General features: G+C 36.9%; 1 protein-coding gene across 7 annotated transcripts in view; it reads left to right on the top strand.

Annotated features, from left to right (window-relative positions):
- The window catches only part of LRP2 (LDL receptor related protein 2), a 135,074-nt gene that overhangs the window by 6,702 nt on the left and 106,047 nt on the right, over positions 1–22,325 (top strand). For all 7 annotated transcript variants that reach the window (XM_069781328.1, XM_069781327.1, XM_069781325.1 and 4 more), the window contains exons 2-4: positions 13,210–13,317; positions 15,480–15,602; positions 18,135–18,251. In XM_069781328.1, coding sequence (XP_069637429.1) covers positions 13,210–13,317; positions 15,480–15,602; positions 18,135–18,251 — 348 coding nt within the window. The remainder of the gene's footprint in view (positions 1–13,209; positions 13,318–15,479; positions 15,603–18,134; positions 18,252–22,325) is intronic.

The following is a 22,325-nucleotide window of genomic DNA, read 5'->3' as shown; positions in this document are numbered from 1 at the left end:
TTTAGCGGATTCCATAAGCTTTTACTGTTGGTTTCAAGGCTTTTAATGTTTTCTTTGTTTTGCAATGCTTAAAGTGGATTAGAGATCTAAGGATCACTGTTACAAGTTTTGTTTTGGATTAATGAAATGACATAGAAGAGTTGACTGAAATTGTTCTACTTTTATGACCTGTTCTATTTTATGCTTTTAACATTAATAAGTTGCCTTTGTTTTACAATCAAGAAGCCATATCTTCAGCAAAAGGGCACTGTTTACAGCAGCAGTGTGTCTGCCCAATTATTTTCTTGCACAAGCAGGTCATGATACTACACCCTGCTGAGTCGAGTCGAAGAATGGGGGTCCATTCCAATAGGGACTCCCTTTGATGGGGATTGCAGGCTCATGCTTTTGTGGAACAAGAAGGATGGGGGTTTTAGTTGTGTTCTGTGCTATTGCTTAAAAAAAAAAAAAAAAAAAAGCATAGTCCACAAGATATCCCAGGAACTGATACATTCACTCAAATATTTAGAATCCAGGTAATGATTTTCATCTTCAGAAACCATTGTGCACATTGTCAACTCTGATAAATATACCACAGAGAGTTTAGTTTAGTTTGAGGAAGTAGAAGGCCTGCAGAACTGGAGTACATACATGTATCTAATCCTCCCCAGGTTTGCCCAGAAGAAGGAAGTTTACTCTGTGAAGTTCACATCATTCAACACCGGTGGGAGACCCCATTTAGATCTGATCAAGCCCTCGTCATAGCTTGTCATCTAAGGGTACAGTTTCATGAGAAGTGATGAGCCAACTGAACGGTTAACTCCTGCTGGAAGCAGGAGGCCCCACTCTCCTTCCCACTCTCCTTCCCTCTCTCCTCCAATGTCCCATTCCCATGTTGCTGCTAGCCTTGAGTTCTTGCTGCTTGCTTTGTGCTAGCACCACTGTTCATTGGACCTCTCTGTGAGCTGCTTTCACTTACAAACCTGGAGGAAAACTAAACCAGACCTAGGGAATTAAGTGGTTTCCTGGTGGCGTAGTGATTTAGAGCAGCATGCAAGAAAGGTCTGGTAGTTAGTAGAGTTTGGAAAAGAAAGTGAACCTTGGCATCAAGTAGGAGAAGGAGAGGAGTTGGAAAGAGGGAGAGAAAGAGACACCCCTTTATCCTATGGCAACTCAGTGGGTTGGCTCAGCTGGCCATGCAACCACTGCCTGATGCTACTGTTAAGAACATACAGGAAATGATTGGCTAGCATGCTAGTTATAGGAGTGGTCCATCAGGGCTATAGTGAATCAGTGTTAGCACTGCGGGAAACCCTTTTGTAAAGTTGCCTAGTGTAAACAGATGGCTTGACTTGAATGGGACTGCTCACGTGTTCACTTTTGAGCAGGATTGTAGGGCTGTTCTCAACCTGCAATGCAATAAATGAGTTGGACAATAACCAAGCACATGCTGCTGCAGTTTTTGTTGGCCTTCTAGCTGTGTTAATAAAAATGACTTTTACTACTGTGAAGTCTAATAGGTTTTTAAACCATTTCATGTGAAATAAATGAGCTCCAGTTTGTGTCTGAAATGAGTGACAAAGTTTGTGGTGTCTTCTGTATGAATATATGAGCTGTTTTTATTAGCTTGGAAATTTTTACTTTTCTGTATGAAGTCAGCCACAGAATGCACTTTAAAGCCTCACTGAAAATGAATTTTTGTTCCTAGTATTCTGTAAATGTAACAAAGTACTAAAATTCCTTTTGTTACCTCTGCAGTACATGAAAGATATTTAGTGGAGTAATTAAACTGCATCTACTTCAGTTGTTAATCTGAGTCTTGACAAATTTCTGTTGGCTGAACCAATAGGAAAACTGAATAGAGCCTCAGACATACCTTGGTTGTGGCCTGCCTTTTTGCTCAGGCACGCTGGCCATCTGCTTCACTGGGAGCTCTGCCTGAGTAAAGAGGGCAACAATGACAATCAGGCTTCTTTGGCACATGCAGAAGTGATATCCTGTCATGGAATTTGTGTTCTAACTGTATGCAATTGAAAAAAAAAGACAATTTAACAGGGAAATGCAAAACCGCTGTTATTACTAGCTTTTATTAGTTTTGCAGTTTTTAACTTTATTAAGCCTGCCACAGAATGTGTTATAAAAGGATTGTCTTGCAGTGAAAATATAAAAAATAATAAAAATTTAAAGCTGAACTTTAAATCCTTTAGAAATTGGGTATCTCTTGGATTTGTTTGAGGAAAACAGAAAATAAAAGACAGATCATTAAATTCAATAAAATAATGAGTAGCAAAATTTAAGCTCCAGCCTTGATGAAGTACTTTATCCATACTAAGACTTTATCACCTATTAGGTAACAGAAACTATTCCTCCCTGGTTTTTGTTTGGTTTCCTAAAGAAAAGGTGCTTTAACAATTGAGTGCCTTTTTTTTTTTTTTAAGATGTGCAATACTTTTTAACTTGTTGGCCTATTTAACTTTTTCTATTGGGGTCAAGAATTCTCAGAGACTTAAATCCCAAGAAATTTCATAAGGTAGTAGAGAGAGAAACAGACCCAAATTATCACCCCATTAAGAGAAAATCTTGGTCATTAAACATTCCCTATGGTGATACTGACTCTTTGGCCAGAAATATACCAGGTGTGGTTGCAATCTTCTTCCTCGCACGCATTTTGAAAGACCGATGGAAACTATTGCTATGAGGAGGAGATTATGATTTAAAGGTTGCAAGTCTGTAGGCAAATGCCTGCAGTTTTGTGAGCAACGTTATTTATATGTTGTGTGCTACCGCTGTGAAAGTTGGGAGACAACATGTGCCTTTCCTGTGGTTGTATGCTTGCTTCCGGATGTAAGTTTGTAGTATGCAGTACTTGTATGCTCTTGTGTTTCCAAGGATGCAGCAAGTGTAGGGCTTATCCAGCCACAGAAGCTAGAGCAGGAGACCTTTTTTCCCTGCTCTTCACCACTGTACCTGGAATGCTGCTTAGAGTAGCTAGCTAATGTAATTTAAAGAATTACTTAAAATACTATGCCTAGCAGCCACCAATGAAGGGGAGTAGCAGCAGAATCAAGCATCCTTAAAAAATCCAAACGGGTGAGTAAATCTGACAGTTGTAGAGTTTGGCTGGTTAGGGGACATTTAAGTAAAATGCTTCCATTGGGACTGACAGGAAGGGTAATGTTTCAGTGGGAGATGATATTTCTTGTATTTATCCTCTTTTGATGAATTCAAGGACTTTGTCTTTTTAATTTGACAAACTCATTAGTATTACTATTTGGGTGAAAGGATTTTTTTAAATTATTTTTTAACCTGAAAACTATAGAGAAAGTATATCACATTTAAAAATGAAATAGCTAAAGGTTGATTTAATTCTTATTGTTCATTTTCAGGTCTTTTAAGATAAAGTTGCATTTTGCGTGAGCATATTGGACAACATTGTTTCAGTTCAGATGATCCCTCCTTTACTCAGGCCTGCCTTAGCAAGTGGAATTTCCTTTTCAAGAAGGTTGATAAGGAGTGACCAGCCATAGCTATTAGCTGCTAGCTGAAATTGAGTTGCTACTGAATAAGGGAGAAACGTGATGAGTGTCAATGCATCGAAAGAAATACATATAGTTCCTAATGTCACGGGCAGCAGTAAGTAGCATTAGAATGTCTATCTAGGCACACTAGATGCTTGTAGCATATGATCTATCTATTCTGTACTGAGACTTAAGTTTTTCTGCTTTTCTGAAAATGTTCTCATATGTTTAGTTTGCAACAAGTAACAGTCACTATTTTTGAAGTGCAGAATGATGACTAAGTACTCTGTGAAGCTTTGGGACATAGCTTGTCTTTTTTATCTAGAGTCCCACTAGTTATGATGGCGCTACCCAAGTAGCGAAGAATTTTGTTATAGATATGAGTTCTGTAGTGGGAAGAGAGAAATACCTTTCGCTTTATGTGCTTACTGTGTTTATTATCTGTAAGGGAAAGTGGTTTATTTTTTGCATGACAAATTTCATTTTTCTTTTAATAATTTGTGATATAATATTCCAGTATGGTTTATGATTTGGCAAAGTGTTATATGTTGTATAGCAATTTTCAATCTAGCACTAATACATAAAAGAAATATAAAAAAATTACACAATTTCACTGTCACAAGCTGGATTGGAAGGGTCTTACTGAGGCTGATTCCTAGTGCTACAATGACTCATCAGCTTTCAGGAGAGCATGACTGAATTGAATGCAGCCCACCATCTCAGCATGGGGTCTAATTTTGAGAACAAACAGCACATTGGCTGGAAAACGTATTTAAAAAACAGTACAGCTCTCAAAATGAGAATAGCTTCCTGAGAAGGTTGTTTTATGATCTGCTATTGCATCTATTGGACTTTCTCAGTGGTATGTACTGTGCATGTTCTCTCTAAGTTGTTTAAGCACTTTTTTTTTTTCCTTTTCTTTTTTCATTTTCCACACACTGTGTAGTTGTAAATACTTTCTAGTCTTGAAGACTTTCCTCGTTTGGTCATATTCCCCCCCCACTCTGTTACCCAATTGTTATTCTACAGCAGCCTTGGGGCCATTAGCAAGGTTCATTCTTATGAAAATGCTTGGGATGCTTCCTTCTGTGAGTAACTGGGGGTGTCTTTATTTCTACTGTGTTTGCTTGTTCTTCTTCCTCTTTATGTCATTTGGTCAATTAGAACAGATTTTTGCATATTCAGTGTGCCATTCATGAAAAAGAAGCTTCTGGGATTTCAGAGAGCTCAGACGTGTATGCTTTCCTAGAGATCCACAGTGCTTGCTTCCCTTACCCAGCTAATGCAATCACAATTGATTTATTAGGATTAAGACACCTAATGCCAAGACAACTGGTTGAGGTTATCCAATTTAGTGCAGAACATGTTCTATACATGTAATGTGTCTGAAATACATTTTTATGTGTGAAAGCTAATCTTTCAGTATTGCAAATACTGGTTCTCTTGAATTTGGCCATACAGATAATAACTTTACTGAATTATGTAAGAAAGGAGTACAAATTGTTTTTATTCATCTCACCTTGGAAAATGCTTTAGATAAAGTTGGGGTTAAAGAAAGTGTCCAACAAAAATTAATGGCTGATTCTCAGTTATCACTGAAGTATGAGAAGTTTAACAGTGATTTAAATGGAAGGAACCTGGTCTGTTCAATATAAGGAACATTTACTTTTATCAATAGAAAGGAGTATCACCTCCTGTCTATTAGAATTAGCCCTTGCTTAAAAGGATTATTTCTTATGCCTGCCTTGTTATAGGACTAAAAAGATAGTAAGAGTTTATTTTTTGCTTTTTAAAAAGTGAGTTGAAGCAAGATTTTAAAGGAACTTAATTTTGATTAATTTGCTTATAGTACTGTATGATGGTAAAGACATATAGTTTGGATATGTGCTGTTTGTAAGCATGTGTGATAAATAAACTGTCATGATTTTACATTTAAGAAGTTTTTTTTTTTACATTTGGAATCAGTGTGAATAATTTTAAAATATTGTATATCAATTTTACTTGCTTTTTCCAGAATGGCTAGTTTTAAAGTGATAATCTGGAAACCATAGTTATTTTGTTCTGAATACCAGAGCTTTAAGAAAAAAAAAAATTTAAAATTGTGAGTTTTTTCTAAAAAGTCCATATGTGGTTTATCAGAAAATTAGGAGCTTGTTCTCTTTATTATTAGTTCAGGCTTATACTTGAGAAAAATAAAATTGCATAATTTGTTAAAAATTAATTTATAAACTGTTTCTATTTTTATCAGGCTGTTTGCATTCATTGCTTTTTCAATTAATAAAGCTAAAGTAAGGTAGAGAGGATGAGGATTATGAATATCTTTAATGTTGCTAGGAGGCATTTACAGTGTCATTCCTTTGAACTTGATGTCTGCAGGAGACTTGAACCCTTTTTTCTTTGCAGGAAAGCTTTCCTGCTTAGTTTCAGTAGATTAAAATCCTGAATTTCTTTAATTCTTGGATTTATGTTGAGGCATTAGCAGAAATGAATCTATAGTCCTTTTATAACTGTATTAACTGAAAAAAAACCCAGTTTAACATAGAATACACTAATTTTAAGTATTTTTAAAAAAGATTTTGCATGTGAGCATTATTAAAATGAGATTTGATGCTTTAGTTTTACGTATGGTTTTAGTTGACAAGTGTCTGTATGTGCAAAAGCATGCAGACACAAAGTACAGAATATAACGTAGATTTTGCTGTCTCCAGACTTTTTTTTTTACTACTTGGCAAGTGATTTTGAAAGGGAAATCATAAAAATCTGTGGGTGCTGCAGTGAAACATGGTATTTTTAAGTCCATACTGAAAGACAAAATTTTCACTTTTGTTCTTGAATTTTAAGGTGCTTTTTATTAAAAATCGGTGAGTAAAAATTGTAGGTATTGGGTTCTGCTCTGACAGGCAAGATCCGTTTATTACAGCTTCTGACACCCATCATTCCACTGAACTCAGAATGTGGTTCACTCAAAATTTCCTCTCCTGTGAGTATGGAATATCTAGTTTATTCATCTGAGATGGAAATAGACTGCATATCCAGGTAGGCTTACAGAAACAAACAAATGAGCAAAGATTAAACTTAAGTTTCTCTTCTGTTTGCATTTCTCTCACCCTCCTGTTATTAGTTCTATTTATAATCCAATAATATAAAGTTCTACATGTGAGTGGATTTTTAGGCAGAAGGGCTAGAAGTATAATTTTCTGCTGTTTGGTGGAGGGAAAGCTATTTTATTATTGGCATCAATGGGTTTCTACTAATTTTTGAGGAAGCTGCGCAGCTGGGACTGGGGAGCCAAATCTCTTAGTCCAGTTAGTGTCAGTGGAGAACTGGATCTGTTGCTTCAAGTTTAGTCCTTTATCATTTCCACATTTGCCCTGTAAAATAATCTGGAATAGTCTGTATGATTTGTGTACCAGAAAGTTTTCTAAAATGTCTGCATCTTTGCTTAGGGGCTAGGGAGTGCTAATAAAAAAATCAAATTAAAGAAACAAAGTACTTCCGCACATGCATCACATGATGTTGGCATTCAGAAGAATAAATGGACTCAAAACCAGAGTAGACAACTTTTGTGAAGAGTAGTGCATTTATCCCTGTTAAACACACCAGAGTTAAAGATGGAGTCTCTGGCTAGGAATCCTTCCAACACCAATTGGTAGAAGGTTGGATGCCCCTCCATAGGAAGGTTCAAGGTCTATGTGCCTTGTTTCTTGTGCTAATAAATATACCAGCAAAACTGAGTGTGCCTCTCATGTACTGTGACTTCCTGGAGTACCACTGGAGAAACTGTAGAATATGAATATGCGTTGGTGAAGGGAAGAACAGCACCATTTGGCCTTTGCTGTTGACACTGGGGCACCCAGGTGAGTTCAAGTGTGTATCATCTTTATGTTACAAAATATCTAGGGTATGACCCTTCTTTTTGTTAAGTGTTTGTACAGTGCAAGGCACAAAAAGTCCTTGATCAGCTACTGAGTCTGTAGATGCTATTTTAGTAATAACAATCTTGTTATAATATGTAATTGGATGATAATTCAGTAATAGAAATCCTATACTTCCCTATTAACATCGTAACTCTGTCTCTCTGGCACTGCAGCTCTTCTGCTTCAGATTGTCCCTTGACTAGTCCCCTGTCCACCTATTAATCTGCATACAGAGATCTTGCAGTCACGTGAAGTGGGTGCAGACTCACATTTGTACTGTCTTTTTGTCGATATTGTCAGTTAAAAATATTTCTCTAATACAATCTAGTTAGAGACATGTAGGTACAAAAGACGTTCTGTGTTGCAAGGTCTCGAACACGGAAGATAAATCTTGTACTGCTTTCTGGAATACCTGTTAATGCTTGTGTGGTCTGTGTTTTTTTAACCTGAATAGTTTGTATTAAATATAGTGGAGTTTGCAGAGTGTAGAAAGACTGAAAGTTAAATATTGTCTCAATGTATATGAAATTTAACATAATTTTATCTGACTTTATATTTTAAATAATCTTTGTTCATTTGCCTATTATAATTGCTAGCAGACTACTACTTTTCATTATCACAGGGCGTTTTACAATAATAAGCAAAGGTTTTTCCTGGACTGTGGATTTTATTTCTTTCTTCATTAGTGTGGGGGAATAGAGATGGAATTTCCAGAGGTTCGGCTTCCCCTTCCTGAGCATTCCAAAACCTCAGGCTGTTTGACATGTAATTAAGCTAGGCAAAAATCTGACATCAAAGTGTATGGCAGGTGATTCTTCTACCTGCAAGGCCACTGGAATAGACTGTTCTGTTTGGGGGCTGAATGGGAACAAAGAGCACCCTTTGTTGGAAGGCAGAAAGGGAGAAAAGGGAGCTTGTCACTTATTTTTCTTTTTGTAAAATTTATTTGGAAGAGGCTTGTAATGTACGGTTTGTTTGTGCTTATTTGTTGAAAAACTGCAGATATATTAAAGGTGGAACTGTTCGGTTGAAAAAATACTGCCTTGGAGAATGTTATTCTTTTAAATACAAAAAATCTGTTGAGAGAGATGATTCCTGAAGTGTAAAGTAATTGCAGCAGCGTCAGATTCATTTTTGAGTGGACAGTTTGAGAGTGGTACAATCTACCCTGGGCTTAATACATTCTTCATTATTTTAAATCTTTAATTTAAGCTTAATTGTTAAAGAGGTGTTAGCAGTTCTCAAATGTATTGTGAGCACCAGGAAGAAAGAACGAATGAGGGATTTTGGCCTATTCTGTATAGTCAGAATAGACAGTCATGGTGCCCTTTAATCTGTGGATGATGAATGTAATTAAAAAGATTTGTAGTCAAAGTTAAAAGTTTGAGGGACTTCAAGGTTGAATGGGCAGGTAGAAAATGTATGAAAAGAATTAGAAAAGACTAGAACTGTTCAGAGATGAACTGAAAGGATCTAAAGTAATGCAAAGAGTGGCAGAGAGTAAGGCAGTATTGGTTTCCATTATAAGCCGAACATAACATTCTGGTTTTAATACAAGAGGATTGAATTTAAGCTTTAATTCTCAATCTAAATAATTCTACACAAACGTATTGGGGAAAATGAAGCACAGAGGAGATTGAGAGGGTGTAATGGACTGCCTTCCTATTGAAGACTGTAGCCGTATGGGTTAAACCACTCTGCTGTGAAATGCCTGAAGCTATTAACCTCTCTCTCTTCTGCTGGAGTTCCATATGACTTAATGTGACATTGAGTAACATTGATTAGTGGCACGAAGGTTGACTACCATCCTCTAGCGGCAGTGGGGTTTGTCTTTGGCAGCAGTTTAGTTTAGGATACTTCATTCCCCTGCAGGCAACACTTGTTGGGCAAAACTTGTCTTGCAAAACATAAGGTAATTGTATTGAATAGTGCTTGTTTTGCATTATTTCCTTTGGTAAGAGATACATTTATTTTTAATAAATTAAAAGCAAAAAAAGGTATGCCATTTGGTTAGTGTTTTGTTCAATCTTTGCTCTGGCAAAGTCACTATTATGTTGCTTTATTCCAGTGGAAAATGACTACCTGGCATAATACTTGTGCAAGTAGCTTACCCAGAGCCAGTAATATTAGCTGCCTTGGTTTTTACCCGAGCAAATTGTGAATCTTAAATATCCACTCAGGAGTCTCTTATAGGAGAATCCTAGACACAGTGGACTATGGAAAGCCCAGTGACAAAGTTAGCATAAAGCCCTTTAAACATAGTAAGTATAGCAGGAAGTTTAGAAATAGTGCTTTGCGCTATATTTTTCCAGTGATGCTTCTGATCTTTGGTTTGCATTTTTCACTACTAGACTGGTTAATATTAAAGATTATATCATATATTTCTTTTTTCCGTGGTGTTTTCCTGAATATCTTATCTTTCAAAATTATTTCTGTTAATGCCCAAAGATTCTTCTTTATATATCTTCTGGTGTGATTCATAAGGTCTGCCATGCATTTTTTAGTCTGTGTTTTATTAGTGCTTTAATCACAGTCAGAAGACTAAAACTGAATTATAGCAAAACTAGAGCAACACCAAAAATTCAATAATTTCTGAATTTTGAACTTTCAAAAGTCACCTAGATTCTTTTCTATTAGCAAATTTTAAGCATGACAGTAAAGACTAATTGTTTTACTGCTTGTTTTTAAACTGGGTGGTTATTTCCTCCAGGAATCCTGCTAACAGGATTCTGTTTGCCTGAAAGAGGTGTCTGGTTTTACCAGCATCTGTCAGACTAAATCAGAATTTCTATGGAAATTAGCTTGTTAGTATTAATTTTTGCCAATGTCTGACTGATTCATGAGCTGCCTTGCCATTTCAAAAAAAAAATCTGTTATTGAAAGAAAAACCTTCCATAAAATTACTAATGACTAATCCTTCAGAGAATCGAGGCTTCAAATAATGGCAGTAAACAAGCAGATACCTTGTCTTCTGACAGTCCCCACTCTTGCTGAAACCTAGGTGCTACAGGCTCCTATTCCATAAGCATATACCAATGGAAATAGCCCTTTTGGACTCAATGTGCTTCCTCTGTGGATCATTACTAGTCAGTCTGAGTAATGCCTGCAACATTTTTACTTAAATTAATACTGTTTAAAATGTATAACTAAATTAATAGTAACTAAATCACAGTTCTTCACACCTCATACAGTACTTGTTTTTTAGCAGAATATGTCCAGTTAAGTTTCAAGAAAATGGTCTCTGTAGTTGGCTATAGTAGCAAACCTGGTTATTGCTGACATGGTTATTTTTCTTTCATTCTGGATATTTCTCCTGGGTATTTGTAGCAGTAATTTTGTAATCATGCATTTTCCCCCTGATTACTTTCTCCTTTATCAAAATCAGAATTGTTTTTGTTCGCAGTTGAAACACAAGCTTTTTAGAACCTTGGTGAGAAGTGCCCTTGATACTGCAGATATCTTTTACTACTTCCATATTACTTATTTTGAAAAATTGTCTTTTTAATGAATTAACATAATTTTCTTTGTTCTAAAGATAATATAAAACAGCAATAAGTGAAGTATCAGTCTTTCGTATTTTTTTATAGGTGTTTCAGAGCTCTTTGCCTTCAGTTATAAGTAAGCACGGAAGATAACATTTGAAAAGCCTAATGCCATAATTAAATTAATTATAACAGGTCTGCTGAATTGTATAAACGGACATTGATACAGAGCTTACTGTATGTAGGTGTGAGCAAAGTATTACAGAGTGTAGGAGAACTGCGTGATTTGCAGGTTTTCTGTTAATATTTAGTTACCTTTTCTCATACTGTAGAAAGGCTGCTATGTTTATAATGCTTTCTAAAAAGTTTATCAGTGTTATCTCCTCATTTTTATCACTATAAGTGTATGTTTAACTATAGTAACTTAATACAAGATAGGCAAAATAAATTAGCGGTTGTACATAGTGTTTGAAATTTTTTTGGCAAGTTATTGTTTAGAAATAATATACAAATTGCTCATGTTGCTTGTTTATAAGCATCTGTTTCATTAGAAATTCTAATTGTGTGGATGCAGATTTTATTCTGTATTGTAACTTCTTTTTAAGTAAGTGGCTATGGATATTCCAGTGGTTTTGAATAGCAATAATATACTAAATATACAGGCAGATTTAGTATTTGCTTTGCATAGTAATTCCAACTGATAGATGGTGGTTTATGTGTTGTGTTTATTAGAACTTTAACTGCTAACCTCATATGGAGATGTTGCTTTGTAGGGCAAAATTCATCAAGAGGGCCTGGGATTCCAGAGTGAACTTGTACATTCCTTCAGGGCATTTTTGCAAGGGAGGTTGTTGTGTTTTGAAGGTAGTTGATAAGAGACCTGCACCACCAACCCCAGACCTGCACCACCAACCACCATCATGCATTAGTCTATAGAAGGTATTTGGGTGAACATACTCCTGTACCACTCCGTACCACCATTTATCCAAGTGAGATTTTTGACCATTTGCAGGATACATTATAAATCAGGATGTCACTACCAGACAATCAGATTTGAACATTCCTTGCATAAAGTAGCTTGCCTATATCCCTTAGGAATACATCACTTAACTGTGTTTATGTGACAGTGTTGATATGGCTGGTTTTACATGAAAGTTAGGGTAACATGTTGTTTATGTCATCATGAATTCAAAAAGTAGGTGGTTGTGCTTTATGTATACTGAGGTTATCTTCTCTGGACAAATCACTGAGAATAATTGAAAGATGTAGTTTTATCATATGGCTATTAATTAAATCAGGAAACAGGATTTTTTTCATCAGAGTTGGACTTTGCTACTACCTCAGGTTTTTTCAGTGTTGCCTTCTCTGAGGTGCTGACAACAGATTAACATGAAACAGAGCTCTGTTGAACCTAATTATGTTATAGCTCATTGTTTTGGGGACCTATAAAACTGTTCACTCCCTTTTTATGAGGCTGTAGTCACAATGAAAGGCCATAAACAGTGCATTTTCTCTTTCCTACGGGACTGGAGATTTCATTAGTTGACTCTAATAAAGGCCTGATCCAGCTGCATTTACACCTGGGAATGAATGCTTCTTTATCAGGTCTTAATCCTTAGTAGGTCAAGCAGGAAGGAATGACAGCAGGATAGCTTTTGATCAGCCATAAATATCTGAAAGCTTAATTTCTTTTAAAATTATTTGCTATTCAAATGTTGACTGAAGACATGCTTCCCTGTACTTCAGAGGAAAGATTTTAAATATTAGGGCATTATTAAAAACCAAAACAAAACTAAGATCTTTCTATACTTTCAAGCAGTCACTGCTGAAACAAGATTTTCTCATCAGCTAAGGGGATTATTCATATTACTATTTTTTTAAATCCTCAGAGACTCTGGGGAGGACTATTGTTTAGCATGTTTAGCCGTTAGAAATAATGTGGAAAATGATGCTCTACCTTTATTTAAGTCTATACTGCTTGTGAATTTAAAAATTATACATTCCTGCTCAATATGTTTCTGTAGTGTAGGTGCTCCTCTGAGACTTGTTTGGGTTATTTTTCTGTTTTTGTTTGTTTGTATGATATACAAATATTAAAATTATGGGAATTTTCTAGCAATTTAGTTGGGAAATGTCCTGTAATATTTAGAGCTGGCTCTTTTCTGTTTATGTTTTTGTATTATTTTAGTATTATTTTCTTTCTTCTGCATACCATAAGGTGGATAGATTACAGTTGTTTGACATGAATGCACTCCACTGTCTGTTTCTGTGTGCTGGTGCTGGTAACTTGTGTGTTACTCTGCTTTACCACAGGATGTGAGCGGGGGCAGTTTCGCTGTGGAAATGGTCGCTGTATTCCTGCAGACTGGAGGTGTGATGGGGCTAGAGACTGCTCAGATGATACAGATGAAGCTGGTTGTCGTAAGTGAAACAACTATAGGGCAACTTTTTTGTAATATGAGAAATACCGAGATCCCAATGTGCTCAACTGTACCTGTGGTACAAGAACGAATACTGGAGGGCGAGAAAACTCCTAGTTCTCTTGAGACGACTGCAGAAACTGCTTAAGACTCATATTCCTTGAGTCCGTTGGCTTTGGGTAGTCAGAAAATCAAGTAGTGCTCAACTTCTAACATGACTTAGCCTTCTCTTAAAAATCTGAGCATCCAATAATGCCATTTCATTTGATGACTAATGTTCTAAGTACATGTAGAAATGTATTATATTCTGTTATTGCAGTAATCCTGAATATTGGATATACATACAGCTACCACAAGCATCCCAAATCTTTGGATCTTTCGGGCCCTAGAAAACAATCTGTACCTACTGCACCTTAAGTAGAGTCTTGGTTAGTTGTCTTAGAGTTGGTCATGTTATCCTCAGTGCCAGCAGCTAAAGGACAACAATTGCATTCAGATGGACTGTAATAACAATGCACAAAGATTCTCTCAAGCTGAATGTTAAAAAGTTGTGAAAATGAAGAAATTCCCTCCAGTCTGTTTTCAGAAACTCGCCTGCGTTTTATCTTCTCAGTTCTAGTGTTCTCTGAGGCCTTGTGGGCTGGTGCAATTATCAGCCCACTTATAGGTTAGGCTAGTTTTTGCCCCTCAGCTGATGGGGAGTGAGAAAGACTAGTTTATATTGGTTCTTTTCAAACTGAATTGTTTCTTTGCTGCTTGACCCATATAATAATTGGAGGTCATTCACACAGCTTGGCAGTCTGATTTGTTGCTTAGCTCTTTAGTTAGCTCCAAAAAAACAGTGCAGTTCTGGATGAAAAATGCCTTAAACTAGCAAAACAAAATGATGTTGTCCTATAGTTTGCTATTTCAGCTTAGTTCTGAACTGCAACTGGAAAGAAGTCGTTGGGCTTTGAACAAGGAGTGGGTAAAATATACGTTGACTTTGTGAAAGATACCCCCCGCCTCCCCCGACACTACATTTGTCATAGTTATAAGCATGAAGTTGAGTTGTTCTTATTTTCATACATGTGATGAATTAGAAAGATGAAAATTAAACTTTTCAGTTTTTTTCAGTTAACTGTGCTTTTAAAAATGATATGTTAGTGTGCCATAGGTAGTGGGGCACATAAGTGTCTAGGAAGATAGTTTTAAACTGTTTAAAACTGGCCTAAGGTTAAAATTATATTACAAAATTATTCTTTGGTTCTCAAAACAGGAGTTGAAAAAAAGTATGCATGAAGTGCATTGCCTGTAGTATGTGATCAGTTTTTATCCCTGTAATTACTTTACCTCTAATGTAATTTTGTACTTCTCAACTCTAAATCTACAAATTGATTTAATTTTCTCCCTTGATGCATCTCATGAGCACAAAAAATGGTTTCTATTTGACTTCACAGTACTGCAAAAACATGATCCTGAGAAAAAAGATGGTTAAGACCAGAGTCCTATCTACTGGATTGTGTTGGGCTAGTGATTCTTCCCAGGAGTATTAAGTAGGGATGGAGTAATCTGTAACAGAGTTTCAAACATTTATTTTGATCTTTCTCTCTAATGGCTCCCTGTTCTTTGGCTATTTGAAAAGTTCAGAGCTGGCACAATAATAGTCAGATTGTTCTGACGTGACCCTCACTTTTGCCTCATGAATTCACAGAGAAGAGTCATGACCTTGTTTTGAAAGACCTTCTTCCTACCAGGGATAGAACACCTGAGGTGGAGTAAGAGCAATTGAACAGACCCCTGTGAGACTAGGGAAGCTAGCATGACTCCATATATGAGTGAAAAAAACCAGAGGCTCTGCCAGAGGGCAGTTCCGAGCCTTAAGCTTTTGCTGTGACCTGCCTTCTAGAGGAGCCTGTCTCCAGGGGAGGATACAAAACTCAAAATTCATACGCAGGAGTTCACTAAACTGAATTTTGCCTTTCAGCATCCTTCTGCTGGCCCACTTTCCCCTTCCTGCTCTGTTCATTTTCTTTGGTTTGTCAAATGCTTCATACGTTCAGGGGAAGTTACAGTAATTGACACTTGAACCTTAAGTCTTCTTTTCCCTTACTTAATTGTTTTCTTTGAAAGTGGTTTCCCAGATGTCTGTGAAATGACAATTTTTTTCATTGCTTACACTAGCACAACCTACCTGTGAGGGAAATCAGTTTCAGTGTCAGACTGATGGCGAATGTATCCCACAATCATGGGTTTGTGATGATGAGGAAGACTGTGAAGATGGCTCAGATGAGCATCAACAATGTCGTAAGTATTTAAGTTCTAATTTTGTACCAGCTTTGTGAAATAAGGTAATTCACTAGCAGCATATTGAGAACATGCAGAAACAAACCTGCTGTAAGTACAGCTTTTACCAGAAGAGTCCCTCTAAAGTAGTTTCTAGAAATGAAATAATCTGAAATCTGAAATAATAGATAAAATACAGAAAGACAACTCCAGGTCTTGATATCTGAAAATTACTGATGTTTCAGTTGATTAAAAAGAGGAAAAAAGGGAGAAAAATATACAGTGCATATTAGTTTTATAGTTGGTACAAAATTTAGTGGTTCCAAAAATGGTGAAATATACATAATACCCTCATGTCCAAATACTGTCTCAGTCACAGAAAAAGCTGCTTTATTCATTGCATAACAAAATTCACACTGGCATCTCAGAACTATTAAAAAAAAAAGTTAATTTCTTTCTATAAAATTTTGAAATTTGTATGTACATAAAAAAAGGAGGAATTATCAGTCAGTTGAAGTAAACATTGCTAAAGATCCTTGTTCCATCTTCAGTGTGAGGCTATTTAGTGGCATTATTATTTAAAATGACCAGAGCTGTTCTTTCTCATATTCAGATAGGAGGAATACCAGAAGTCCTGGTATGGAGTGAAAGTCTAGTCTTTCATTATCATTTGGACAGCTTAAATTTAGGACATAATTCCTATTAGTATTTCACTTTTATATGCTAAACAGTGCACTAATCATGTTTGAGTTGCTGTTTTAAAGTGTTTAAGGCTCTCTGTATATTTTAGAGCAAAGGAATCATTTAGCAGCCTAACTACAATTAGCCAAAGGCTCTTTCTTTTTTTCAGTATTGATAGCAAGATAAATACTGATAATAATAAAATTTGTTACTCTGATTTTCGAATTTTGTGACTAAGCAGTTTAAGGGCTACATACAGTTGAGTATGTGCTGAAGTGATGAACAGTGAACAGAGATGATTATTGCACCAAATTACATTCTCTGCGTTATTGCATAAGACAGGAAGAACAAGTGTTGTAGTGTTCTAAAGAACCAATTTCCTGCTACTTCTAGTATTAGAAGTTACTTTAAGTGATGAGGATAAAATTAATTCATTTTCCTTTTGATTCTATGTATAATTTTTGGATACATTCTTTAAGCTGAACAGCTCTGGAGCTACTCACTAACACCCTTGATTCTGGGGAGGTTCACAGGTTTAAGTTTTGGAAGGATTTTGCTCACAGGCTTGGTTTGTGCTTTTATATCTTGATGCTTGTTCCCACTGAGGATGGAAAAATTGGAGTGAAGGTTAACTGCCTTTTCCTCCTCTCTTCCTCTGAGAAGGTGTCAGCACAACTGCTGGTTATGTTTTAACTAAGGAATCTATAGATACAAAATGCAAAATAAGCAACAGCTCTGAGCTGATTTTTGCACTGGGTCACTGTAACATTGTTCTCCATGTAGGCGTTAATCATGAGTGTTAGTAACTATACAGTGGCACTGTGCTGCTGCTGTTTTTGACCCATCTGCTGGTATTCGTCCTTATTCTTCAAAAAGGACTTTTTATCTCTGTGCTTGGGAATCCTGGAGGAGCTTTTCCTTCTTGAAATGTTAAAAACTTTTCCTGAGAAAAATGGCTGACAGCTCTGCAAGTCACACGTGCAGAATTGAAACAAATTTGTTTTACTTTACTGTCTTGGTTTTGTTTTTCCTCATAACACTAGTATCCCACTAGCTGATCTTACTTTGGGAACACTGCTGACAGAAGAAGGAATAGAGAGGCCCTGTAAAGCAGTAGACCAGATACCAGTGTATAGACTGGGGTGGTGCTGAGATATAGCATGAGTTTGAAATAAACAAATGTGCAGGTGGCAGAAGGGAGGAAAAGTTAGCAGTAATTTCACCCTTCAGCTATATCTTCACAGATTCAATTGATTTGCCTAAGAAGAACAGAGAGTTTAATTTAGCTGTAGTGGAATCAAAACGGAATTGCACAGTTTTATGTGGTTGCTTTTCAGTGATGCAGCTGTCATGAGAAGAGACATAATCATTCTTGATCTTCTATTAGTTATGAATGTAAAAATATTCCTGACTGTTGAGGCACTGGCTGTATCAGAAAGCAGTGCCTTACCTCCAGCTCTGCTGTGTTTACATTGTGGCATTCTAGTTGACCAAATAACTTGGTTACTGACAGATTTTGACCCAGTAAACAAAACAATAGAGAAAACTTTCAAACAGTGAGAATTGGTAATTTAATCTTTTAGACAGAACAATTATAAGGAGGTAATTTTTAACCTCTAGAGGTCAACCCCTTCAGTGCAGAAAAGCAGTGACCTTGCAGGCTACAGAAGGGCTCATAGAGCTATGTTATCTGCCATGTGCTCGTCAAGTGTTCTTTAATCTCCTTGAGTACACAAAGGTACAGTGGAGAAAGTCTTATGCTAATATTTATGAGAAGGATGGAGTAGTTAAAGGGGAAGAGGGGAAAATACTCATCTGCATAAAAAAATCTTGGTTGATGGAAAAGACTGATGGAGTCCCTGTTTCTTGCAGCGGGAAGGACATGCTCAAGTCAGCAGTTCACGTGTTCAAATGGACAGTGTATCCCAAATGCATACTTCTGTGATCGAGTAAAGGACTGCACTGATGGAACAGATGAAAGAGTCTGCCGTGAGTCTTAACTCTTAGCACTAGATCTGGTTTCATCTCATCCCTCTGTGGCATTTTAATAAATGTGTAAGATTAAAGGTCTTGTTGATGGACAGGATGACCACAATATGCTTCTTGTTACAAGAGTTTCATTTCAGATTCTTTTGTGTATTAGAGCTGATGTTCTGATACAGATCCGTTATTGCAGAACTCAAATGCAAACTGCTACCATAGGATCAGGGCTTCTTGTTTGTCATTGTCTGAAAGATAATTAATACTGCATTGGAAAAAAGCAACCATGTTTAAATGGCTTAAAGCCTTGGGAGACTCAGAGCTAACTTTACCAATTTTTTTCATAATCTTTTTGCATACTCCTTATGAAATCAGTGGTAACTATAACCTGTATAGAAAAGCAGAATTTGATCCCAAATCACTTCTTTGAGGGACTTTGACCCTTTCAAAAGCATTTGTATTCTAGACTGCAGTTTCCTGTGGAGATGAAACAGTATTGGGTCATATTGTATTCAGGTAAGCTGTTTATATTGTGCCAACAAAATGCAGATGAACAAGTAGGTTTCTTCAGTCTAACTTCCCCAGAGTTGAGGCTGCCTGACTGTCCAGTGACAGCCTCTGTAGGTCCTAGCTTAGGTTGAATACTGATGGAAAGGACAGCTGGCCACAGAATAGAGGCCACATTTTTCAGCAATGTTTTTGCCTAATACCTACACAACAGTGTGTAACAGCATGTCTGTTCATTGTCAGTGTTAAGGAAAAGCTTTACACATTATGAGTGGCATATAACATATGAACTGCTATTCCAGCTGTTAGAACTTAGTGTGCCTTTGGAAAAAGGCATAATTGTAAACTTTGTTCGGAACCAGACCCAGGGCAGGAGGTGAGGGAAGAGGCTAGGATGCTAAGGAGTGAATAAAGAAGCAAGAAATAGAATGTTGTTAGTGGGCTGTGCTTAGAGGAAAAAAGGACATATGCTCATGCTGTGTAAAGGAAAATCAGCATATTACATGGTCAGCCAACTCCTAGTGTGTTTTATCCCTGACTCATAAGTGGCTAAAATGTACACTCTGTAGAATGAAAGGTGATTTAGAACTATATGGTACTCTGGAATAAAACGTTGCTGAGACAGCCAGCTTGGAACTCTTCTATGTGATAGACCCACAGCCAATTCTGAAGTCACCAACACAAATGGCTAAAAGCCAAGATCCAAAATACCTCATATCATTGCTGGAAGAATATCTTCTGTAGCTTGGCTTTTTTTCTCTTAAAGTTTAGAGGAAGAAAAGAGATTGGTAACTTAATTTAGGAAATCTATGACACATTAAAAAAAAATCCTAAGGAAAAGATATTTGTTTAAAAAATGCATTATCTGTGAATTTAAAAAGAGGAACTGCTCAGCACCTCTGAGAAATCTGTGAGTAGTCATTGAATACAGTGTGGAACAGCCAGAGGAAATGGTGTGATTGTTATAATGCAGTAAATCTGTGGCAGACTGAGAGTAGAGTCCTAAAGACAATACTCACAATTTTTTCTTCAGACTAGAAGCTGCCGTGATGTTTGAAAATTGAGGTGCACATTTTATTTCACGTTTAACATTCTCAACTAAGTAAATTAAAAAGGCAGTTTGGAAAGAGGCCTCTAGATACCTTAACAGTAGCACTCTACTGCTCTGTGGGAAAACCAGTCATTGCTGTATTAGCCAGTAGGCCCCATGACTGTTGTGAAGGCAGTATATTTAGCCCCAGGGAGAGGGACTGCCTCCTATCATTCAACAGCCTCTACTCTGGTTTATTAGAATATGTGTTGACAGTCCCTCTAAGACAGAAGAATGACCGTGACTTGGAACATTGAAAGTAGGAGTGTTGGACTAGGTTAAAGAAATGTGATGGTGCTGAAGACAAGAGAATCAAGAAGAATGTAATGACAAACCCTTCCAGAAAGGCTGGTTAATTTTATTACCCCTCCATCTTTGTAAGGCCTGGAACTTTAAACAGAAGCCATAAGATAAAATTAATAATTTGATGATTTTATGATTAACTATATAGTAGGGATTAGTGTAAGTGTTAGATTTTACTGTTTTGAAGCAGATTCTAACACTTACTTTGAATATTATTTTTTTCCCACTGTTTCATCCATTTCCTTTTCCACACTATCTGATATAAACAAATAAAAGAGGAATATCACTATTTTGGCCTTTTCCTTTGTCATTATTTTTCTCTTATTTAATTTAAACTAAAAGGTTTCATAAATAAAAATGAAACATCCATGAACAATGAAAGAAAAATGCTATTTAGAATTGATTCTGTTATTTCATAGTAAACTTATCATGTCTGTTTACTTACGCTTTGCACTCACTGATCTGTCTGGAAGCAGATTTAGATTGTAAAGAAGATAAAGTTGCTGATAAGTTATATTATTTAAGAAACTAGTCAGATGCAAAATGTCACCAATATGAAGTAACTCAGCAATTAAACATGTAAAAAAATACAACAAAGGAATTCAAAGCCTTAGTCCATTTTACTGCTAATGGGATTAACACCAAGGGAAAACTACCCATGCAGAGGCCAAGATAAACATCAGAACAATGTTTCAGCTACAGGTCATGTAATTAGTGCATTGAAGCTGTTTTAATTTCATAAAATTGTGGGGGTTTATTTTCTTTAAATATATATATCAGTTTGGTTTTTTCCCAGCTTTTTTAGTAGTCAGCAGCTAGCAAATACTTTCATTTTAGAACTTCAGAAATGTAGAATGAAATGGCAGACTATTTGGGGTAGTGAATACTTTCTGGGAGTAAGCAGCCAATGGTGATGTCATTTTTCTGTGTTACATACTTTATTTCTTTCAATTAAAGGTAGAATTCTCTCTCCTGCCTCAGCTTCATAGTTAAAAAATGAAAATCCCAGTATGTCCACTTTGCTTTGCTGTGACTGACAGAATAACCTTCTTGGATACAGCTCTGGCAGCTAAGCACTGCACTGAGGCCATGACAGAGAAAGTGGAAGTATTTTAAAGAAGTGTTGTTTGAGGCTGATGGGCTAAGTGCAGGCCCAGAAACTCTGGATTTTTGGTTCTAATTTAAATGTTGAGTTGCTGCCATGGGTCAACTGCCTAACCTGTTAATTCCTGCCTCTTATTTGCTACGCTAAATAGCTGTTGTGGTCAGGAAGTGGGCAGCCAAGTCTGGGATGAATTTGTGGAGATCAGGGTGAAAGTGAACAAAGATCAAGAACTGAAGAGATCATAAGGGATGTAGTCCAAGAAGGGAGAAGGCGGCCATGATCAGAGGCTAGTGTTATTGATGTTGGACAAATTACATGTAACAGCTACAGCACAAGGCAGAAGTTCAGGCTGAAGGAAATATCTCCACCAGGGAGAATTTGGGACAGGGAAGAAGCAAAACTGGAGCAAGGTAAGGAAGGCAGCCAAAGACAAGAGTGGCGGGCATCAAAATCAGGAACTAAGGCCAGGAATGAGGGTCTGGTCAGTCTGCCAGCTCTCAAGGCATCTCTGCTATGAACACCATCTGACATCATGTAGCTCATAGGACTCTTGGGCTTGGGGTAAGTCCTCCTCCTGGTGTCTCTGATAGGCTATGAGCTGTCTGGGCAATGATTTGCCCACTGTGAGGTGGTGACTCATGGCAGTGAGTGAACGGGTTTTAATTAATTTTATTTTGTAAAATGTTTTGAAATGTTGCTGCAATAAAACAATGACACTTGGAAGTAGGAAATTGCCCCCCCCCCCCCCCCCCCTTTTTCTTTCTCTTCCTTGTAACATGGGTTAGGGTTACAGAAGGTTACGCTTCCTGACTGTGTGACAGAAATCAGTGTCGACTGAATCACATACCAGTTGCAACTGTTTCCTGTTACTGGTTTTGTATGGATTTATTTCCAGCTTGCAGAACAACAGTGTTAGGCAGAGACCAAAATAATGTAGGTTTAGCAATTCCTGTGACGTAGCTTTCAAGCATCTTCCACACGTGGCCACTGAAACATGCCATTTAAATGTGTTTGCAACTGTTGCCCCAAAACAGTTTGTGGGTTACAAGGAGCAAGGTACCTCATCTGTCATTTGTGC

Source organism: Haliaeetus albicilla, chromosome 4, assembly GCF_947461875.1.
Source record: "Haliaeetus albicilla chromosome 4, bHalAlb1.1, whole genome shotgun sequence".
Lineage (NCBI taxonomy): Eukaryota > Metazoa > Chordata > Aves > Accipitriformes > Accipitridae > Haliaeetus > Haliaeetus albicilla.
Note: the sequence above shows the minus strand (reverse complement) of the source record. Positions and strands in the feature narration are given on the sequence as shown.